Genomic DNA, 18,547 nt, shown 5'->3' on the forward strand with positions numbered 1-18,547 from the left:
CCAGCAGGGTAAGCTTCAGGCATGCTCGAGAGGGCAGGCAGCTACACACCCAAACACTGCTTAGAAACTTTCTATTACCGCACATAAATTCCCGTGACGTTTCAGTGTGTTCTTTGGCCATGTGGGACTCATTTATAGGTGAATCACGCTGCCTCACAACATTTCCTCCCTGTTGCGAATTCGAATGACTGCCTCCATGTCATCCAGACATGTTCAGACCTCATGTTGTCACCATGTCGTGTTCACACTTCAAAAGATGTCCTATATTTCAGCTACGTTCCACTTTCCTGCTGCAATTGTTTGGGTGCTTCTGGTGCCTGCCCTCTTTTTTTAGTCTCAGTGTGTCTGTGCTGGCTAATGTATAGATGAGTGTGTGTGTGTGTGTGTGTGTGTGTGTGTGTGTGTGTGTGTGTGTGTGTGTGTGTGTGTGTGTGTGTGTGTGTGTGTGCAGACTGGCATCACCATATGTCACTGTGTGTCACAGCCCAGTACCTCCTCAACAGTGACCCTAATGAGGGTTCATCCGAGGCCAGACACCAGAACTGAGCCACTTATTTTCTTGCATGTCTGTCAGCGTGTAGGCTGTGTGTGTGTGTGTGTGTGTGTGTGTGTGTGTGTGTGTGTGTGTGTGTGTGTGTGTGTGTGTGTGTGTGTGTGTGTGTGCGCGCATGTCAATAAATGAAGAGATGTGTAGCGAAAAAGGGGTTGATATTCGAATATGAACATTTCCCATGGTGCTTAGGGGTTGGGGCCCAGCAGCAGTGGGCATTGAGCTGGTAATTCTTCACCCTGTGATCAAAGGCCCGGTTCTCAGCAAGCTCCCTTCCCTCCCCTCTCCTCGCTGCTCCAATCATAGCCCAGAGCAACCAGGCGTGAGTTAAGACCCCCGTGGTACTGTTGCTTATTATCCGTGAGTCTTGCAGATCTTTCTGGTCCCGCCCGACTGGCAGCCCCTCACTGTGCTGACTCTTGCCCCTTCAAACCCAACTTCCTCTTCTCATGGTCAATCTCCATGCTGTAGCTGCACTTGCACTCAGACAATTTCTTTCAGTCCTGGTCTGTGCAGAAACCTTTAGGCAGATACAGCACTGCTACCTCTTGCCTTCCTCCCGCGTTTAGTCTCAACACATGATCCACTCTATCACGCCCTTGACGAAACCTCTCTTAACACCCATAACTTTCAGTTTAGTTAAGATATTTCACGCTCCCTTTCCCCCTCTAACCCACTTTTCATACACCCATCTATATTCCTGCACTTGACTGCTGAATCTTATGTATGAACCAATTCTTTCTTCCCTGCTTGCTCCAATGTTCTTTTGTTCTCAATGACTGTCCGCTGCTCCTTCTGTTCTAATTCACACTTCAATAGCTCAAACATGTCACTCACTCCCTGGCCCTATGCATATTTGTTCATTCCAGCATTTCGTATACATGCATCGCTGCGGTAATGTTCTCAAGGTTACTCTCAATGTTACCCTCCCGCAAATCTGGGTCTTTTTTATCTAATACAAATACAGCCTTGAGCACCAAGCAGGCTGATGAAAAATGCAGAATAGGGCCAGGGCATGGCAACAAGGCAGGCGATGAGTGTCCCACCTTGGCCCACGATAAAAACACCTGCGACAGTTTGTGGTCCTCTAAACGACGGCAGCCTGCGGGTGTGAGCGCTGGGCCAAGCCAAAATGATTACTATAAAACAGGCCAAGCCTGCTGGGACTGCTGGTGCCTCTTTTCATCCTGGCCTCACTCCATCACATGACCTTCTGGCCCTGATGCTCTCATCAGTCCCTCTGTTTTCCTCCTTTCTCTCTCACTCGCTCTCTGTGATATTCTCACTCCTCCTGTTCTTCAATATTTTATTAGATTTTGTCTGTGCAGGTCACATGTGCCCAGACCAGATGCACAATTGACTAGGCTCAATTCTTTAATTCTGTTTAATCCCCAAGCCCATTTTAATGTTGCCTTTGATAACCAGAGTTATTGACGATTATTAATGCGAACACCCTTTTTGATAGATGATCCTAGCAACACATGGCAAGAAGACTAAGGAAGACAGATGGAATTCAAGAGGTGGACATTATGCTGCCCAGACGCAAGACAATAGCAATATAATTCAATTTTTGATGCTAAGGAATTTAATTCTGGTGTCCACGAGCTGCTGAGCAGACGGTGTTTTGAAGTTTTGAAAAATTCATTTTTCATTGCCTTCCAAAAAAACAGCAACACAGTTCAGACAAGAAGCTAGCACTTTGTTTATCTGTACCTTTAGAAAAATGCAATCGCTGCAAATGAGCATTTTCTGATCTATAGTTGAGTTTAGGGAGCTAAAACTACTTTGTTGATGTTAAAAGAAACCAATGACGTCATACTGCTTCCTCCTTTGCTTCTGAGAGAGAACAGTCATTTGCATGATCACGAGGCCACAGAAATCGTAAACATTCATCCATCTTTCTATACCCGACTATCCCAGCTGGAGCCTATCCCAGCTGTCAACAGGCGAGAGGCGACATGGTACACCCTGAACCGGTCGCCAGTCGATCGCAGGGCAACATATATAGACAGACAACCATTCACGCTCACACTCAGACCTACGGGCAATGTTAGACTCACCAATTAACCTAATGAGCATGTTTTTGTCTGTGGGAGGAAGCCTGAGTACCCGCAGAGAACCCACGCAAGCACGGGAAGAACATGCAAACTTCACACAGAAAGGCCCCGCCCGACTTGAGGATCGAACCGGCAACCTTCTTGCTGTGAGGCACGCGCACTACCTGCTGCGCCACCATGAACCAATAATGCTGTTTTTAGCCATGCTAACTGCAGCTGGCAGTGTTGGACAGCTGGTCCACTGCTTTGGTTCAGATATTTTTATTTTGATATTTGTGAAATTTCATTGGTTCCCCAGAGAATGCCATGACTATTATTCTGGTGCCACCAGCAGCTCAAAGGTTTCACTCAGAAATGAAATACCTTCCTATCTATGACATGGATTAGCACACAGAATCGTTGGTGGTCCCCTGACTTTTCATCTAGCTTTGACAGTTTTAGCTCGGTGTGAAATGTCTCAATAGTTGGGTCGCCCTGATGTTTGGTCCAAACATTTATGCTGCCCACATGATGATGTGTAATAGCACTGGTCGCCCCCCTGAGTTTTTGTCAGGTCAGAATTTCAATTTGTCTAATACGATAGTTTATGGCCTGATTCCTACAAAACTAATGACATTCCCATCACGCTCTGCTGCATTTAACTCAAAGCACCACTGTGCCTACATAGACCCTCACAGAGGAGAGTCGCAGCCGGACACACCGCCCCTGGTGTTTCCGCTCCCTCTAATCAACCATCATTTAAACTCAATTGACAATAATTTCATCATTTAGAGTGACATCTAAGATCGTACAAGCGCGAGTTTAGTTCATATTTTACCTAAAGAGAGGGATAAAACCTTGATGAGTGCTCACAGTTAACCGATGTCTACTAATCATGTAGAAATGAGGGAAGATTACCCATTGCTCAGCTGGACTTGACCTTGTTTGAGGCTGTTATTTAGAAATGCGGCTGCCTGTTGTTTGGAGACCAGATGTGATGATAAAGAACCGTGGCCTTGAGAGCCGGTTCGCCACAGAGTAAATCCAGCCTCTTCCAGTTTTATGTTAGAGGTCTTCCTCCATCAGCTGCTGACTGGTTTCCAATTAAATGAGTGCGTGTAATCCTGTGTATGTTTCACTGTTTGAAAAGTCTAAATCTTTACATTTATCTGTTATTATTGATCTCATTGTGTAGTGGTTAACTTTTGTATTAAGGGTTTTACTGAATATTTAACACATTTACATTTACTCAAATAGGGATAAATATAGACATAATAATGGGATTAAGCTTACATTTTGATCGCCAAATGTCTGTATTTTCTGTGACAATAATGTTATGCTAATGCTATGTTTGTCAATTTATTATCATTTTGGGTTTGGTTTTTTTTTGCAATTTGCTATGTAACCTGCTCCAATCTGTACATGAGTTTGTGTATCTTAATGAAGAAAGTAATTGTTGATGCTTCAGGTGTTTCTCACTCAAATTGTTATTGGCCCCTGCCTCTGAAATCCCAAATCAATACCTGTTCCTCAGCCTGGGCCTTATAGATTGACAGCCGCACACGCACTCACACACGCGCGCGCGCACACACTACCCTTTCTATCTCCTTCTGATTCAATTGTTGATGCCTATCTGATGTCCCAGCAGCACCACCAGGCCAGACGTCAGCTTTGCTAACTAATGTCTGTGGTGCAAGACATTGATCACATAATTGAATGATTGTTCAATTAATGCACTTGGAGGAGCATGAAGGAGACTTTGGGTGGACATGAGTGCGGGCAAAATTCTGCAAGCACGCAAGTATGCTATGATTGGTCGTGTAAGCGTTCACGGGAGTGCGCCGTGTTGTTTAGGGAGAGGTGTGTGTTGCTCTGAATATTCGCCACTAAAGTCAACTTCTTAATGGGCCAGCAAAAACGTTTGCAGAAATCATTAGCGCATTGTCCCCTGATATGTCCTCTCTCCTGTTTTCCCCTCTCTCTCTGTTGCTTTCTGACTCACTCACAAACAAAGATGTCCTTCACATCGGTACACTGGTTATTAATATATGATGAGTGTCAAGAGAGTCACGCTAGAGAGTGAAAGTGCCATCTCCAGCCTTTTAGGGACCTTGGCATTTCACACCCACCTTGAAGGCGGTCTGACACGACAAGGACATGTCATCGTAAAGCTCTCAGGAGCTGTATTACTGCTCTCTGGCCCACATTTCCCACTCTCGTTTGAAAAAGTGATATATTAGCTTAGCTCTCACTGACAGTGGACTCAACAACGCTTGTTGGCAAAGATACACAGTATTTTTAGTGATACCCTTAAGCTTTCATGTAATCCTCTGTAAAATACGGTAATACCATTGAGGAAGATTTTGCCCAAATACGTTCTTCTCATTCGCCATCTCTTTCTCTGATATTATCTCCCTGATTTTTTTTTTCTCCATTTCATTCTCACTCCAACTCTTTCACCCTTCTTCATCTCTCGCTTTCCTCATCCACTTCCTGATACTTCTCTCGCCGCCGGCTTCCTAACTCATTCTCCTTCCCCGCTGCTCTGTAAGTGTTGTTCTCTCTCTCTCTCTCTCCACGCCCACACATACACACTCTCACACAGACTCCCTTTGTGTCGCTCCCGTTATACATTCCTTTACCTCTCCATACATCTCTGGCTGAATCTCTCTCCCTCTCCTTCGATGCCGCCATTCACCCACAGGCAAAGTCATCCCAGGTTGCCAAGCTCCCCTCTCTCCGCCAATCAGATCGTCTCACTACCTCAGAGTCATTTTCCAAATTTGGCCACTAATTGGGTTTCTCCTGTGATTAAGTCAATAACAACCTTCATATTAGAGTTTAATGTCCCCTAATGAGTCCATTTGTTGGCCAGCGGCTAATTAGGTCTGAGCTGTTTATAGATAGCCTAAACTAATTGATGGGCATGACTGAAACACTGTGTGTCGATCAGTAATGTAGTTGAGACCATTTCTGCTTTTAGCTTGCAGCCCTCCAGTGCAGAGGCCCCCAAAACAGATTATACCGTTCTGGTTCATGGATCAGGCTGTATAATTTGTGAAACAGCTCAGCATTAACGTTAATGATAACTCCAGGGGAGCAGAATAAAATCCATTAAACATTGACTGACAAATCTTCTTCCTCCTCAACAAGCCTTTAGTTGTATTAGTGTTGTTGATTGTATTCGGGATTGCCTTTGAGGAGACTTGTGTCTGCTTTTGTTAGCTGTGGCGATCATTAAAATATTCATATCTGCCAACTGTAGACTTTTCGAGAGTGGTTACACAGTGCATGCACACACAGCCGTCTGACATCAGGAGTCATCACAACAGACTGAAATGCATACGGCCCCGCAGGCAACAATGGGGGGAGGTAAGGACAGCAGGCCCCTGCAGAAGCTATCAAGCCAGAATCTTTGACAAAAATTTAACAGATCCGGCTGACATGCCAAGACCCTCCTCTGGAGTTTGAGCCTGCGCGAGGCTTTGGCTTGATAAGGCAGTGTGAGGATGAATATAAAGTGAACTGGAGGAGTCTGATATTGGGACGCATCCCAATCATATGCCTGCAGGTTAGCATGCTATCAAAAGAAGGGGTTTGTTTGAAGCAAGGGTGTCTGTCTGCACACAGCTGCAGCTCTGTGATAAAGAGGAGAGAGGTTTGATAGGTGAAGCATCCTGTCCTTCCATCCCTGGCTCTGTCTCTCATTACTTCTATTCAACTTCATCTGAAAACACAAATATGAAGCATGAGGATACTTTCTTCCTCACCTTCCGCCTCGTGTCTCCTGCTCATCAGCGCCTGGACAGTGAGCTGCGTGGGTTGTTAAATATTAAAGCGCTCACTGTGTGGAAGTTACTAGGGCTGAGTTTGTATCAGCACACCAGAAATACAACTGAAAAGAAGAAATCTTTGTCTGTGCATCTCTTTCTCTCTTTCTTTTCCGACTCCAAAAATTCTTCCACGCTTTGATTTTCTACAAGTATTTGCCTCTTTCAACTTTCATCAAGGCAACCATCTGTTAAAAGATTGCTCCAAATAGTTTTCCCCTGTGCCATCTGTTGCCTTTATATCATTTTTTTCCCTTAGACTTTCAAAATATTTACATTCCTTTTGAAAACACCTCAACAAGATGCAATATTGGGCCATATTCTGGCAAAACTGTGTTTGGGTAAACTTTGAAACACAGATGGCAAGCGGTATTATGGCTTATCATATGGCTGAAACACAACATGAGAAACCATATTAATGTGTAATGATGATACAACGAGTGACTGGTATGAAACAGAAAGAAGACCTACTGTTTAGTGGTAATACATTGGGCGTAATTGTTGTCTCTGTTATAAAAGTGAGTGTGAGCTTTGTTTTAAAACTGTTTCAGCTGATTCAGTGGGTTGATCCTGAACAACACACGCAGCCAAAAACTCCAGATTGAAGCTGATGACTGATGAGGATCTACATGAACATCCTGGGAGGCTGAACTGAGGGAAACAAAGTCCCTCTCCCGGCTGTGGCTGCTCCTTTGGGCTTCTGCTTGCACTGACTTATCAGCTCATGTCTGCCGCCTCACTACTTCATCACAGAGCGTTTCCATCTTTTCTGGCGTCCACCTTCTCCTCCAGTCATCAGGACAGCTCTGATCCTGTGTGTTAGGACAGAAAGTTAGGACAGAATGAGACACTTTAATTCAATATTGACTTTGCTTCAGATGAGGACCATATAGTGTCTCATAATGTCATATAGTGTACAGTGTAGGCTTTCATAATATTCCTTAAGGCAAGTGTTTGTACTTCCTGTAAAGTGACATTTAAGGCCTGCTCCATGACTGGTATGTTATGTAACAGGCCTATGGCATTTACAATGATTCATCTCATATTATGCATTTGGTTGATGCTGTTATCTTCTTCTTGTTTTTTTTTTTTTGTTTTTTTTTTTTTTTTGAGTGTTTTAACCTATGGAATAATATCCACATGCAAACTTTCATTAGTTCATTATGGGAAGTGTCCCTCGCCCAGCTGCCATGTCTTTTCCATCTGGAGGAAAAACAGGCAGCTTTGAGCCCCCTCTTGTTGCTTCTGTCCAAGCTAACTGTCCCTCATGTCTTTCCAGTGTTGTGCCGTCTCTGCTGAACAAAAAGGCCTTCGTGTACTGAGGTGAGAGCACAGCTGCGAGCTGGCATCGCTGTGACCGGAGTAACGGTGCCGCTCCCGCAGCAGGTAGCGGGGACCGTTAGCTGTCCCTCGCCCGCACTTTGGGACCCGCTGTCCCGCACCGGCCGACCTCTGCTCTCCGGCTCTCTGCCTCCGACTCCGCCTCTCTCTGCACCAACGCACGAGCCACCGTCTCCCCAGCCTGCCTGCCGCCACCCCGAAGCCCCCTCCGGCTCCAGCCCGCTCTGCCCGACCCGGACTCCCAACACGAACCCACCTCTCTGACGCCGAACGTAGTCGAAGTTCAGCCGGAAGAAAAACAAAAGTCGGGACTTTAAGAGCTCAAGAAGCAGGAGGAGCTGCAGCGGAGAAGTTTTTCGTCTTTGCCCCGAGTTTTTGGCCCCGCTGCGGGGCAGGACAGCAAGGGCAGACCGGGGGAGGAAACGGTGACCGTATGATGTGGATCTGGTACCTTCTGCTTGGTTCGGGGTCAGGCTCAAGAACTGTAGGTGAGTTTTTGGAAACACACAGAAACTAATGTTGTTGTCAGAGTACGGGTGGGTTCGAGGAGGAGGAGGAGGAGGGGGGGGCCGAAAAATCAGTGAAGTGTTCGCTGTGTGGGACAGTTTACTGTACGAGCTGTTCTTCTCCTTTCGATGAGTTGAAACTTATCAGAGCAGCCTTTAGAGAAGCTTTCAGACTTTCTATTTCCATGAACTTCTTCCTTTTTCTGGCTGGAGATTGGGAGCTGTTGCAGCCGGGGCGGCAGCGTCTTCAGTTTTTCATGCATGTCGAACGCGTTGCGCTGGCTGCGTGTCCCCTTCACTGCCGCAGACTCACTCCACGCCACATCCACCCAGCCTGCTGTGTGTTTCTCTGACATGGGCTTCTAGGCTCCTCCGGGTTAAGTTATGGCCGGGAGGTTGTTGACAGGACGATGTTGACAAGTCAATCTGTTCTCCAGCCCCGCCATGGCAGCTGGGGCCCCGGTGGAGGACGCTTGGACGCGGGGTTTATACTTAGGACAGCCAGTTGGCACTTTTCACGCAGCTGCACTTTGGAGCTGGTATTCCGATCAGTGACATCTATCCACTGGTTATTACAGTGTGCTGAAAAACTAACTGTCCATGTCAGCGATGGCTTGCAGTGAATAGATGTGAAACACATGTGGAATCACGATGACAAGGCAAGGGACCATTTCTGAGGAAGGAACAGAGAGAGGACATTTGTTTCAGGCCCAGCGTGTTTGAAATGTGTTCATCAAGTTTTAGCTGAGTTGTAATCCCACCTGATGATGCTGATTTACTGTATGCACGCCCAGTGTACACATGCATGGAGTGTAATTAATATATGTTATCCCTCTGCATGCACAGTTTGTTTATTGGTGGGATAACAAGCCTTTAAACTAACATGTTAGAGGTGCCTTTATGCAGTGTAAACAAAGCAACATGGTTTGAGCTCACTCTCAGTCATATCTCCTGTATTGAATACATGTAAATGTGCTTTGCTGGTATTGCAGGTGCGTTGATATAAATGCTTTGGGGTCCTGGTGGTGTACATGCTGACTCTCTGTCCCAGGACTGGCTGGGACACCTGAATATGTTGTTAGTCTCACCTGTGCTCTTCCTACTCTGACAATCTCATATTTCACAGTATTTAATTGCACCGGTTTTTGAATATACCTCCAAAGACGTCTGTTCTCCGTGTAAACAAGCGCAAAACTTGTGAAATATGTGTCAACTTTTGAATTTAACACTTGCTATCAAACGCAGGAAATACACACCTAGTTAGCGTGCATGTGCGTATGAATGTGTTTCTGTGGATGACAGCGAGGCTGAAGTGTGAATAACATTATATTAGGGGTAGAACACAGATTCAGTGCGGGCTGCCAAAAGCCACCCTGGTTTGCTCTATTGGAGCAAAGGAGCACGTACACATGATTGATGTCAGAAATTTTCTGGCAGAATATTACTGCAGTTTGTTTTCTTCAGTATTGCTTATGTGTTGTCAGCTTTGAATAAACAAATTGTGTTTCAGCCTTTCATTAGCTCATAGCCTGACCAGGGTCATAATAACATCAGCAAGGCTGTGTGTGTGTGTGTGTGTGTGTGTGTGTGTGTGTGTGTGTGTGTGTGTGTGTGTGTGTGTGTGTGTGTGTGTGTGTGTGTGTGTGTTGTGTTGTGTTGGTGCCCGGGCCAGCTTATTAGTAAAAATAGAAGAATAGAGCATAGATATTAGCAGCCAGTATTGTCCTCTGACAGGACATTGCTATTGGTTAAAACTCTGGCTTACAAATGAAACAATAATATTAGGCCTAAATTGGGTGTTCTGTCACAATGTTTTGCATTTAATTTGATCTTTAACCCAGACATTAATAAAAGCTCTAACACTTTTCAGAATCTATTTCGGTCTTGGCTGACCAGATAATCACAATATTGACATTTTAGGATATGGCAATGGAATATTGCATTGGAAGGATTTCCCACCCCACACAGCGTCTACCCTAAATATAATAAAGCAGATATAATATGAATGTAGGAAGAACTTCCATTGTAGGTTTTTCATGCACTAGCCTCAGGGTTTTCCCAAATGTCCACCATAAGAATCGAAATATTTTATTCCCTACACATGATCTTAGCTGTGGAAGTTGCAGACCTGCAAACACACACGATGTGTGATGTGTGATGTGTGAGTGCAGGTCGTTTTCCTGCACACGCTGCACCAAAGATTCAGAAACTGTGAATGGTTTCCATGGTGAAGTGTGCATGCATCGTTTGTATTGCATTGTAAGCGCTGTATTGCATGCTGTCATGCAAACGCTGAACAGATCCATTCATTTTAATATCTTCCCTGAACAGTGTCCAAAATTACTGCAGTTCACAGTTTGGGTGATAAAACCTCTTAATGGAATATAAAGTGAGCCTTACACAGCAGCCAATTTCAGTCTTTTCACCTGCATCTGGCTGCGATACTTTATTTACAAGATGAGGATATTTTCTAGCTCCTGTTTTACATTCTTTCCAGGCCATACAGGATCACCTGGCCAAGTCAAACTCAAGGCGAAGACAAGATTCATCTATACTAAATTTAGAGAATTTGCCACAAATATCTGATATATATCCAGTACAAATATCACAAATTTCACAACCTCAATGTAAAAAATGGCTGTTTCCTCTCTCCAAATGTTCCCATCTCTTATAAGTTTCTATCAGTGCGCTTTTTGTTGATTATTTGCAGTAATAGTTCTCTCACAGCATCCATCCCATAGTGATGACACCACATCAAATTGAGTAACCTTGTACTCACTTTCAGAGGATGCTAACAGACTTCACAGACACTGCACTGGACCAGACTCCTACCTTTGCATCCTTGCAGCCTTGCGCTCGCCCTGAAAGCTAGATGAGGTAAATCAGCGCTATTATGTAATACGAGATTTAGCCACACGATCCCCAAACAGTGGAATGTTGCACTGCAGTTACAATCAAGGCAAGTTTACAGTGCTGTGTTGTGCATCCTGAAAGTATATTGAAGCTGCTCGGCTGGTCTGCTCGGCCATGCACTGGGGGAATATTGATATAAATAAATTGAGGTAGAACATCGGAAAGATGAATTAGCCGTGCATCAGTTATTTCCCCCTGCACCCGAGGACGATTATTGCCTGTTAAGGATCAGCTTTGTGATATACATGGCAATTTTAGAAATGTTGGATCACATTGCTCGAGCATCCAGGGCTGCCTGGATCAAATATCCTATAATGCAGCTGTGTGGTGATCAAACACTATGCAGACATAATTTTGTTTAACTGGTTGATATATTTCAGCCGTTTGCTCCCTGCAATCCCTCACTTTACAGGCGCTGATATCAGATATTACACAATGCGTGTGTTCTTGTCTGTCACTTATTGCTCGTGCTGATGGGGCCGATGCACCGATAAAACACAAGAAAGTTTGAGCATGTGTTAAAGCCAAAATAATTACTTGCACGTTTGTATTAATATCCTCTCACGACTATGTCTCTGGCCAGAGTGTCTGTTGCGCATACGGGTCAGTTCAGGACGATGGCCACATTTAAAAGATTAATGCGAACAGCCAAATAAAAAAAAAATCAGATCTGAGCAATAAATCTGCTTTGAGCGCTAAGGCTCGCAGCGTGTATATGGTCTACCATTCATCTTGAATAAGGAGGCTTCTCGACCTCTGAAGGCCCATGTCTGGCTCCAGTGAGGAATTTTGTAAGAAATCTCGATGCTTTACACGTTGCTGTTATTTACCCGCTCACGCAACACATCTGTACAGTATCTGCAAAGCGTCTATGGACCACTCCACGCACGCTCTTGTCTGTTAAATAGCTCAGTTTTGTCGCGTTACCAGGCCACACACGCAGGCCAGGTGGTCGGATATTTTCATCCGCGGCCAAAGGCAGGCTATTTGGGTCATTTCTCCCACTGAACAGGGACACAGAATCACATTGTCTCCTGCTTATTGTGCTTTGTGCTTCTGCACTGTGGCTTCTCAGAGGCATGCCAGTTGGCCCAATAAACCGCTATGTGTCTGTGCTTATCTCTGCGTGTCTTTGGAACAGGAAAGAGAGAAAGAGAAAGAGCGGCTGACATGGTTGGTGTGCTTCCAGTCATGGTCTCAGAGAGAATGCCATGGAGTAAGGACGGCCAGTGTGGCTTTAGTTCCCAGAGCTGTTCACAAAGCCACATGACTGGAGTCACGTTTCAGCCTTTGGTAACAACTTAACTTTAACTACTGTAAGCACTTGTTGTGTGGAGTCTGTTTCATCATTTTTCAGTCAAATATAACTATATATAATGCATGTTTCATGTGAAGCGTGTTGGTACATTGTAGTATCTTTGCCCATCGAGTGTAAATCACATTGTATTTTTCTCTGAGAGGAATGCTGGTGCGGTGTCCATTCTCTTTGAGCATCTCTGATATATAAGTCATGATGCTAAATGTTTCATGAAGGTAGGGATATATGGATCCAGGGAGACAGAGAGAAACAGAGAGGAGTAAAATGTACTGGAAAAAGTTAGAGGACAGCTCATTACATATTGATTTTGGATTGATCTGAACTAATTTGCCATGCAGTGATGCAGAAGCTCTGTTAATCCCAGGTGGTTGCCTTATATTGATCCAGCACGTCCTTGGATGTCAAGATCACCTCAGTCTTGGGTGAATCTTATATTTACTGAACAGAGTTGTTTTGAGAATACTAGCTGTTTCATTTTTTCAGTTTCTGGACATACGGCATGCTTTTCACTGCATGCAGTATTTGCTCAGTGCATTTACCCAGTGCTGTGTATACTATCTATAGCTATTCCCTGTGGAGTTGACCATGACGGCATTTTGTGCTAGACATTGATTTTAACAATATACTGTGCTGAACCCAAAGGGTACCTTGAGTTTGTTTTAAAGTGAAGTCTTAATAGTGGATGTTTTTGGACCTTTCTTGCTGCTGTAGTCTGCAACACATACAGAGGTGCACATACACATATTTCACACATACTGTATGAGAGAGGACAGCCAACTTACCTATCACAAGTTTAACAGTGGACTGTTGTAAGCTATCATGAACTCTCCAGGCCTTTAGGGCGTAGACACCATGTATACGGAGAGATGGGGTGAGCTGCAGCATCCCATTCATTGCCTTTGTACAGCAGCGAACCGCTCCAAGGAAAAGATCAGGCAGAGCAGGGAGGAAAAGTTAATTTCAATGAACTGTGACATTGAAGAGGTGGAGAATTGCAGTGCGGTAATCAATCACATCTGACACTTATTGTGTATTTAATGTAAGTTGAGTAGAAATCCAACTGCAGAAAAAGTTGGGACATTGTGTGAAATGTAAATAGAAACAGAACAGTGTTACAAGTGTTCATGAGTCCCTGTAGTAATCTCCTTTATACAGTCATGTGTTCACAAAGTGGTGAACCTCACTCCATCCCTGCTTATGAACGACTGAGTCTTCCAGGATGCCCCTTTCATACCCAATCACGATACTATCACCTGTTACCAGTGCACCTTTTTACCTGTGGAATGATCCAAACAGGTGTTGTTGGCTTTATTTGTGCATCATGAGGGCAGTTAACCTTTTGGATATGTTCTCTATATATGCTAAATGTATTCGACCTATAAAATAGCAAGGTAATTTAACACTTAATTGCTCATTATGTTGTTGTGTTTAATAGTCAGAGCAGTCCTGTCGAAGGTCGTGATGCAGGTCCTAGTTTAAGACTCCCACAGTGGACTGCAATCACACAGAGTGCTGCTAGCTGATGATGTTGGAATGATGTTAAATATTTTAAATTAAAGCAGAGTCCACAGCTGTTTTATCTCAGTGGGGCCGAGCTGTCAGCAGCAGGCTGAATCGCTGTCAGTCTACTGTTGAGCCTTGTCCAAAGTTTTGAGCCTTCAGAAACGTTTGACCTTGACGTTGCTGATCTGTCGCAGTGCATTCAGTCCGCGGACTTTGGAGGCTCTGAACTTTTGGAGCGTTTGGACACAGCTTCAGAGGTATGGATTATTTCTCGCGCCGCATTGGCTCGCTTTCACCCCGGCCAGTCACCTTGGTTCCCCCGCTTTTGTCTTCATCCACGGTGCCCCCTCTGAGAGGAGAGCGACCCGCCGCATGTGTCCCCTGTGTTGCTTTGCCTGCTGTCAGACGGGGAGCGGACCCTGGCAGGCTGACAGCTGGCTCCCCGGCTGTCCCCCGTGATCAGCAGTCGTTTGCTGTACGGTGTCTCACTGCCACCGTGGCAGCCAGTGTGGACACCGACAGGCTATTTTGGACTGAAATTCCAGCATCCCTCTGTCAAACCAAACAAACACTACCTCAAAGGTCAACAAAAACCCCCGGGAGAAACACAGATAACATCAGGGCAGCTGCTCCTCTGTTTGTTCGTCGACCTGTGCGGAAATTCACGTGGTCTGACTACGGTTTATGCGTTTGGATCTTCGTGTGACTTCGATTTGTCTCTTAAGATGCTGAGATGACTATGGCCTTGGAGACGGACTCAGTGAATCCTATTCATTACAAGAATCATTCAGAAAACACAAGATCGCACAAAATAAATAATCTCCTGCCCCTGCTATTTTGGACATTTACAGAATATGAATGTGATGTGAAAGCGTTTTATCCTCATAGCAGCCAAATACCTGCGATTCCACTGTGTGGACATACTGTACCTTTAGCCTCATGCATAATTGCTTTAATTGATACAGCTCTGGCAGTTTCATCATTCCACTGAGTGGTCCAACTCCATCCGCCAGCTTTGGATGCTGTAATTAGATGCGGTTTTCCAAACATCTAATCAGAAGTAAAATGGTTATTTTGACTAGACACGGTTTTTTGATTGCAATCACACAGACATTTGTTTCTCTCAATTCTCCCTTTTTGCGTGCCAAGTGTGATGACGTAAGCATTCCATGGCCCGTGTGATAACTATGCAAATTGTCGTCAGTGGCATCGTAGAAACCCGTTTTAGAAACACGGCGTTACCGCTAATGTATTTTTCTGCTGGATTAGATTCATCTTTAGAATTACAGAGACCTTTAGTGGAACTCTTTTTCTGCTATCGCACAACACAGTGATTCAGGATTGATTAATAGGTCAGGGGTAAACGCTTAAGTCCAAGACTCACACGCGGGTAATGCCAGCTCATGAAACAAGCTGTTCGCTGAAGCGGAACTCGCAGTTATAACTGAGGTGTCATACGCTGCAAAATTTCAATCATTTGCAGACTGCGTTGAATTTTCTCCCCCCATATGAACGCAGTACAGCCTTATGTCTTATTGACAACAATCTGATTGTTCAGCAGGTTTTAAGTGTCAAGATCGCATTTGTGATCTTTGCATGTATGTTATTTCCATCCATCCATTTTCTATACCACCTATAGGTGGGGGGGCTGGAGCCTATCCCAGCTGTCAACGGGCGAGAGGCGGGGTACACCCTGAGCCGGTTGCCAGTCGATCGCAGGGCAACATATATAGACAGACAACCAGTCACGCTCACACTCTCACCTAAGGGCAATCTTAGAGTCACCAATCAACCTAATGAGCATGTTTGTGGTCTGTGGGAGGAAGCCGGAGTGCCCGGAGAGAACCCACGCATGCACGGGAAGAACATGCAAACTTCGCACAGAAAGGCCCTGCCCGACCCGGGGATCGAACTGGTGACCTTCTTGCTGTGAGGCACGTGCACTACCTGCTGCCCACATCTTATTTCATTTACCTTATTCCGGTGGCACAAGCATTGTGGCCAGGCGCGATGGAGCGAGAGCAGCTAGCAGCTAAAACCTGACTTGCTCTGATCTCTGCCCCTGTATCCATGGGGAAAAATACAAGAGACGTGACCTGCCCTTCTCTCTGCACCAGATTGACATTTAGTTGGCGGTGCCAATGGAAGACTTTCACCAATTATTGCGCGCTCACTCTCGGGGACGCACGTTTGATTTAGCAACCTCTCAGGTGAAATTCCAGTCTGGGGACTTAAAAGTCATTATGTACTTGAGGCTGCTCCTCCAGGCAAGTGCATAAATGAACAAATAAGATCAATCTCAATTCGGCTGACTTGAAATAATTGCCTATTTGTCACAATTAATTTCAGAGCTTTGAGTCAAGACCCCTTGATATTGATATTGAATTTCCCATTATTACATACCTGAAAACCTGCTCATTAAACGGAGCCGAATCCAAAGAATTAGTGTGTGTGTTAAATGGATGATGAAAAGGGTCGAGGCAGGCAGGGAGAATTTCTCTGTCTCTGAAGCGATGTGGAAGCTAAAAGCGGAGGAGACATGACTCCACCTTTGTCATGTCACAAACATGGCTTAACCCCCTGAGCTGTCGGCCCCTCGCTTCAGGTGCACGCACACTTTGATTCCTTACGCTCACTCTCGCTCCTCTCTAGTGAAGATCGTGCATTTGAGTCAGCGTGCATGTGTGAATGTATGTGTATGCATACGGTGCAGCGTGTATGCACAGTATGTATAAAGGGTAATCCTCTCTTGGGCAGGGACCAGGGGAGGCGAGGCATTCATCTTCACAGGAACTAATCACCTGATCCCGCCTGCTGTTTACAGAGGCAGTCCCGCCAGCCAAAATCAAATGCAAAGCCCATGTTAATTGCCTTAATGCTGCTTCCCTGTCAACCATGGCTTGGCAGCAGCCCCCAGCACTAGGCTACAAAATGAATTCTTTTCACTTGTTCAATGAATACCAAAGACGAAAGCGGGGCGGTGGAGGCGAGGGGGGGGTCTTGCTCTTCAGGATTGAAAAGCAGAAACCCATTTTTACCCTCCGATATTTTGATCTGGGGAGAGCAGAGGAGAGATACGAGAGGGTAAATGAAAGTGGGGGCGGATTCATTGTGGAGCGGGGGAGGGGGCAGGGAGTTCAGGTCATTATTGGACCAGAGCCATTAGTTTTGCCCAGGTCCAGTGTGTCAGAGATGGTAATTGAGTCTGTCTCTGTGCAGCCTGCTCTAATGAGAGGCTGCAGGCCTAAGATTTGACTAATTTCTTTTATGCCTAGGACGATATGTCAGCCTGGCCATCCCGTGCCTAATGACTCCGGATACTTAATGAAGGATTGGTGGGATTTCCGGAGACTTGGATGGAGCTTTATGTTCGTGTACTTCAGAAGTTAGTGCTCTCTGGAGACTTGTTTAATGACACTTTCAGGGCTTTTGATGTTCCGCCGGTGTGCTGCTGATCAAAAGCAGAGTCCATTATATGTATTTGTATTTATGTGTGTATTTTTGACAGATTTGTTGCACATATATGCAAAAAAGAAAGTCATATTGCAGTTATTTTGACAGATATGAGTTACAGCTTTAGTGGGAATGGAAACTTTTGCATTTCATTTTCACAGAAAAACATACAAAAATGATGATGATGATGATTTTTGCTAGATTCTGTTCCAAACAAGTATGTTCCCTTATGCCTGGACAACATGATTTGTAAGCTAAGGCGTCTCTGTATCACCACAGTGTTTCATTTTTATGGTATGTTGAAACACATTTTACCTTTATCAAAAAATGACAGCTCCTAGAATTTGGATGTTGTACTTTGTCATATTGTATTTTTGCTAACATTGTAATTGCTCAGCCATCATGCCGATGCACATTTGCTCAGCCTTAATGCGCAGACAATGGCATGTCCATCACTCCATCCAACCAACATCAGACAGGCAATCTTTCTGATGCAGCTGAATTACTCAAGTGACATTTCCAAAATGCTAAATGTGCGTTCACTGGGAAAAAAAAAATGTGCACGAAAGAATTGCCGGGCTCCCTCAATAACCGCATGCTTTTGCAGATGCCTTGACCTGCCCGAGTTGAAAATGTCTTATACAGAAAGTAGTCAAGCTGGTAAACATCACATTTCACCCTCGTGTGATTCTCATCTCCACCGTGTCCGCCATGGGTCAGGAGCTCATCTGTCCTGAAGGAACAGCACAGCGGCTGATTATGATGGATTATGATAGATTCCTCCTTGACTGACCTCTGCAGCCAGTCACACATTCTTCACTGCACCCACACCCACACATAGACACTCAGAAATCTATGGGCGCAGAATGTGCAAACACAGACACGTAAACGCTGATGCACAAGAGTGTGCGTGGACACTTGTAAGTCCGCGTTGCAATGGGAAGGCACATTCACCCGAGGCCAGGCGTGCATGCGTGAGCACGCAATACATCCTAAGACTGTGCAGTACCATGCAGTGTTGCTTGCAACTGACCCCTTTGCAGGTTAGCTCAGATCAGTACCGCTGACACTCCTGAACCAAACCCAATTAACTGACC

At 45.1% G+C, this 18,547-nt stretch overlaps 1 protein-coding gene across 1 annotated transcript in view; it reads left to right on the forward strand.

The window, feature by feature from the left end:
• Window positions 1-7,925: 7,925 nt before the first annotated feature.
• ldlrad3 (low density lipoprotein receptor class A domain containing 3) overlaps window positions 7,926-18,547 on the forward strand; it is a 73,117-nt gene continuing 62,495 nt past the window's right edge. Inside the window, exon 1 of the mRNA XM_070972348.1 lies at window positions 7,926-8,245. Coding sequence (XP_070828449.1) covers window positions 8,191-8,245 — 55 coding nt within the window. The 5' untranslated portion in view covers window positions 7,926-8,190. The remainder of the gene's footprint in view (window positions 8,246-18,547) is intronic.

This window comes from Chaetodon trifascialis, chromosome 10 (assembly GCF_039877785.1).
Source record: "Chaetodon trifascialis isolate fChaTrf1 chromosome 10, fChaTrf1.hap1, whole genome shotgun sequence".
Classification (NCBI taxonomy): domain Eukaryota; kingdom Metazoa; phylum Chordata; class Actinopteri; order Chaetodontiformes; family Chaetodontidae; genus Chaetodon; species Chaetodon trifascialis.